This window comes from Gouania willdenowi, chromosome 3 (assembly GCF_900634775.1).
Source record: "Gouania willdenowi chromosome 3, fGouWil2.1, whole genome shotgun sequence".
NCBI lineage: Eukaryota > Metazoa > Chordata > Actinopteri > Blenniiformes > Gobiesocidae > Gouania > Gouania willdenowi.
Genome location: NC_041046.1, coordinates 45131457 through 45136456, shown reverse-complemented (window position 1 = coordinate 45136456; position 5000 = coordinate 45131457). Strand labels below are relative to the sequence as shown.

Sequence of the window (5000 nt, the reverse complement as noted above, 5' to 3'; positions counted from 1 at the left end):
GAGCTCCAGGCTGAACTTGGCCTGTTCCAGTTCCCTCATTCGCCGACTCTCTCTCTTGGACCGATTGGTTTTCTGGCCGGGCTCCTCCGCGGTGCGTGACCTCGGACGCACCACCACGGTGGAGGCTGTGGGCGTGGCCGGTGCATCGGTGCTGGAATTCTCCTTCGCTCGTTCTTCTTCTCCTTCTTGGTTATTGGTGCGTTCATGGCTCTGTCCTTGCTGCTCATGGTTGTCCCATGTGCTCAGATCGAGCCCCATGCTTTTCCCCGGCTGCTCCTCCTCCCCCCCCCCTCCTGGTAAGAAGCTCACCCAGCCATTCTTTGGCTGAAGCAGCTCCTCCTGCAGCTCCTTCTCCTCCGTTACTTTTTGTTTCTTCAGTTGAGTGAAGCTGTCGACCAATAGGACAGCGTTAGAGACACATATCTAAGAGTTAAGGACAGACACACACGCTCTGCTGATTACAGAGCTGCTTCTGGTTGGATTGCTTGCGTCACACGGTGCCTCTCAAACCATGAACAATGCTGTGTGCAAAGAGTAATCTGGTCTTTAACCCGCTTTAGACAAATCATACAGTCTTCTACTGCCACAGGTTATTTTCAGAGCATTTACACTAAGAACAAACACTTGCTTGTGTGTCGCTCCAGCACTCCATACACACTATGGTCCTCATTTAGCAACCTCATTTTACCGACAGGACGTGTGCTTTATGAAACATTTGTATCTGACCAATCCCAGCGTACAAATGATCAGTTGATAAATCCGGCTGCTGAATTAACTCGTTACGCCCTCCCATTTCGGAGGCCCCGCCCACTGAGGTCAAACAAAGAAAACGAACTTTTCCAAGATGAACATCTGCATCAATACAGCTGAGATTGAGAAACACAAAGATGTGATTTTTGAAAAAGTGAACACTAAAGGAGCTCATTTAAACACTCTGTGGAAGAGGATCAGCTACTGAGCAGGAGACGTCTGCCCCCCTGTGTGCACTGAGAACAACTACACAACAGAGATCCTGGAGACACACTGAAATAGGACGTTTATCGCCCTCCGTTGTCCGTATGCTTTAGGCCAGGGGTTCTCAACCTTTGCATCAGGGCCCCATTTTGGGTCGCCAAATTCTGGGAGGGGGTCACCAGATTCCTTAAAAAAACAGAATATTTTTTGAACAATTTCAGCCCATTTTTGCTTATTTTTATCCTTTTTCTGCAACTATACCAAACACACCATATTTTAACCTATTTTCATCACTTTTTCTTACCATATTATTCACCATTTGTCATGCCTATTATTTGTCCATTTAAACTAATTGCTCCAATTGTGACATTTTGAACCCTTTTTACCACTTTTTCTGCTCATTTTTGGTCACTCTAATTTGCAACTTTTAACCAATTTCTGTGGTTTTTAAAATCCCATTTCATCACCTTTTCCACCATCAAACACTAAAAATCAATGTTCAGGAGTGAATCTCACCTCTGTCTCATGAGGAAACCTCTGCTAAGGGTCTGTAGTTGAACCACAGAACCAGACAGACGTAGGTAGGCAGATCTGGCTCTATGACAGCGCCAGGCCGTCTGGATGACGGACGCCGCCGCACAGCGACGAGAATGCCACAGCCTCCATCGTCTCTGCAGCACCAGGACGGCCTCCCTCCACTGTCTCAACTTCTGACGCTCCCTGAAGCCTCTCCAATGGCTCTGCAGACACACTGCTGCCCCCATCTGGACACGGGGGTCATAACCCTCCTCCTCAGGGATGGACCGGTAAGAACGCCACCATCTCTGTTTGTTCAAAAAACCACATTTTAATGTAATACTGTTTTATATATTTATATGAATATATGTCACATTTATAATCATACATGCAGCAAAACATACTCAGTTTTTAGATACATTGTTGACTCTATTTTTAGGATTCATGACGTTAAATAAATAAATAAATAACAATAATAATAATAATAAATACACAAATAAAATCAGGTAGATAGTGTAAATATGCACGAGATTATTGTGTTTTTAATCAGATATATCCATAATGTAGTGCTCATAGATCAATAATTCCAAGATAATTTGCTCAAAAAACATTTATTTAAAAACCTGAGCCGTCACCACTCTAAACTCTCATATGTAAACTCAACACTTGTGCAAAAAAACACTGAAATATCGCTAAAATATTTTTCAGATGTTTCGATATTGAAATTTCAATGAAACACTTGTTTGGGTCCTTGTTAACATGTTTTGATTGATGTGTATACATGCACGCACATCAGTGACTCACATCAGGTACAACCAGTGAGACTTGAGAGCTTTGCTAGTTTATCAGTGTGAGCGGGGCAGCTCAGACGCCCCTCCCCCCTCCCCGGTCTAAACTATCTTCCTCTCTCTCACTCGTGTGTTTACAGTCCGTGTCTGCTTGGCTGTGTGTGTAGTGATTGGCTCTGGCTGCTCACATGACTCTCGCTCGCCTCTGTGAGGAGCTGTGCAGTGAAATAGATATAGATGGTGCGCTAGCGCCCCCTCACACACTGAGGTCAAAAGCTGAATAGGTTTCACTTCTGCGTCGTCCAGAAGTGAAATAAAATTAAAATAAACATTTGGAAATGACCAAATTACTCCAAAATAACAGATGCACAAACTTGGGGTATTTGGAACCCGTTGACAAAGTTTCAGGTCGAACAGACACTGAGTCGGGGAGATATTTGCTCTACACGCACGAACGCATGCAGATCTTTCTTGCTTTTATTAGTAGATGAGGCCGACACTATGTCTTTATCTGATAATAAACTATATCCCGACAGCTTTAATTCTTAAGAAACTTTTTCAATTCATTTTTTAAATCAACTGGAATTTTAAAACAGTGTATTTGATTAGATTCCTCATTAACTACAACCAACCATTTAATATGAATTCCTAAAAACAAACCAAAGGATGAATATTCCATAATAATGACCAAGATGCTGCTTCTACCTGGATGCAGACGGCTGCTTCTCTCATCCTGATGAACCGTTTCCTGTCCAGTCTCGCTCTGAAGAGCTGCTGCAGCGTGACGATGAGGCGGAGGACTTCCTGGTGGAGTGAGGCCTGCAGCCGCTGGCGCTCAGCCTCACGCAGGAACACCTGAGGGGGCGGGGCCAGCATGAAGTCAGCACACACACACACACACACACACAGATATATTATACACACATCCTCTGAGCTCAGATCCAATCATGAGGACACAGAAACCTCAGAAAGCCAGTGATGGAATTCCAGTTATGATGTTTTAATGATATATACAGATAGACTGAGTCCTCCACCCAGATATAGAACAGTGGGATAATGAGCCGCTACACTTTCATTTATCAAACACACTTCAGTTAGAGCAGATGTTCTCAACTCATGGGTCAGGACCCAAAAGTGGGTCACAGACTCACACCAAGTGTGTTCCTAGAAAACAACCTTAAAATGTGCTGTTTTTTTTAAAGATGAGGATACAAATAATTAGCATTTACAACAAGCTTCAAGATCAAATTTTCTGTTGATCTTGATATTCAGAATGAAAACAGACCATGAAAATTTACAACAGATGAGCAACTTTTATCACAGAGTGGTTGTTTTGTGTGTTTTCAGTCATTTTTGTGTATTTTTCTGTCTTTAATTTGTTGTCTTTTTATATTTTTGTGAGTGCGTTTCTGTACTTTTCTGTCATTTTGTGTATTTTTTTTTTTGCCATTTTCCGTATATTTTCCTGTGTTTTTGGAGTAATTTGTGTGTTTTGGGAGTATTTTTTTAATCATCTTGTCCGATTTTGGAATATATTTGCGTATTTTTCCGTAATTTTGTAAAGTTTTTTGAGCCATTTTGTGTATTTTGGCCATTTTCTGAGTATCTTTCTGTCAGTTTGAGTTTTTTGGAGTCATTTTGTTGTTTTGTGAGGATTTCTGTCCTAATTTTGTCTGATTTTAGAGTAATTTAGTGTATTATTTCACAATTTTATATGTTTTTGGAATAATTTAATGCATTTTCTTTAGGGGCCACCAGTTGTCAATGTCATGTGTAGAACAACATCTGTACCAGTGTGAATTGGAAGGACCCAAATCAAACAGATGCTGGCTAACGTCATAGACAATGAAACAACAGCTGGAGCGGAAGCCGTCATCGTAGCATTTTATTGGACATAGGGTTAGGGTTAGAGTGTGAAGAAGAGACGAGTGAATACCTTGGTTTTTCCCACTTGGTATCCATCAGCTCGGAGGTCCAGCTGGTCCAGGCTCTGCTGGATGTCATCCCTGGAGGCCCTGGTGGCCCCTGGCAGCAGCACGGAGAAGTGATGGATGAAGTCCTACGAGGAGAAAACAAAGGTGTCACACTCAACTCTGACACTGGGAGTTCAAGAAACTAAGAATATTTTTTGAACAAACTGATTCAGTTGTTGATCATTTTTCTGCAACTACACCAAACTTTCCATATTTTAACCTATTCTCATCACTTTTTCTTGGCATATTTTTGCTTCTTTTAATGCATTTTTGCCACATTTCTCCCATTTCTGACACTTACATCACATTTCAAAGACTTTTCTGCACATTTCTTCCATTTTACAGACATTTCCAGCATTATAAACCCTTTCCACCACTTTTAAGCCAATAATGGCACTTTGAACCATTTTGAACACTTTACACGTCTGGTTATGCCCACTCTAATTTGCAACTTTTAACAATTTGTGCTTTTCACGTTTTCCACCATTTTTGGTCACTTTTAATTTCTGATTAAAACAAGGATTTCCATCTTTAAGATGACTATAATAACAGTAAATGTTCCTGGACAAACAGTGGATATTATTCAGATGAATAAATAAATGTAGTTATCACAGAGCCTTTATTTTGGAGGTCTAAACCACTGTTTTAAAGCAGCAGCAGCAGCTCAGACATGATGGTGTAAATATATTTGGACCCTCACACTGAGCTCTATTGTGTGCACTCCAGTGTGACCCACCCTGTGTGCTGTGAGTGGGAGATCCAGTGTTTA

The 5000-nt window shown here is 41.5% G+C and overlaps 1 protein-coding gene across 7 annotated transcripts in view; it reads right to left on the bottom strand.

The window, feature by feature from the left end:
• The window catches only part of myo9aa (myosin IXAa), a 141979-nt gene that overhangs the window by 29858 nt on the left and 107121 nt on the right, over window positions 1–5000 (bottom strand). For all 7 annotated transcript variants that reach the window (XM_028439094.1, XM_028439095.1, XM_028439099.1 and 4 more), the window contains 4 exons: window positions 4195–4317; window positions 2964–3113; window positions 1471–1778; window positions 1–388 (listed from right to left, as the gene is read on the bottom strand). The exon at window positions 1–388 is cut by the window's left edge and continues 1157 nt beyond it. In XM_028439094.1, coding sequence (XP_028294895.1) covers window positions 1–388; window positions 1471–1778; window positions 2964–3113; window positions 4195–4317 — 969 coding nt within the window. The remainder of the gene's footprint in view (window positions 389–1470; window positions 1779–2963; window positions 3114–4194; window positions 4318–5000) is intronic.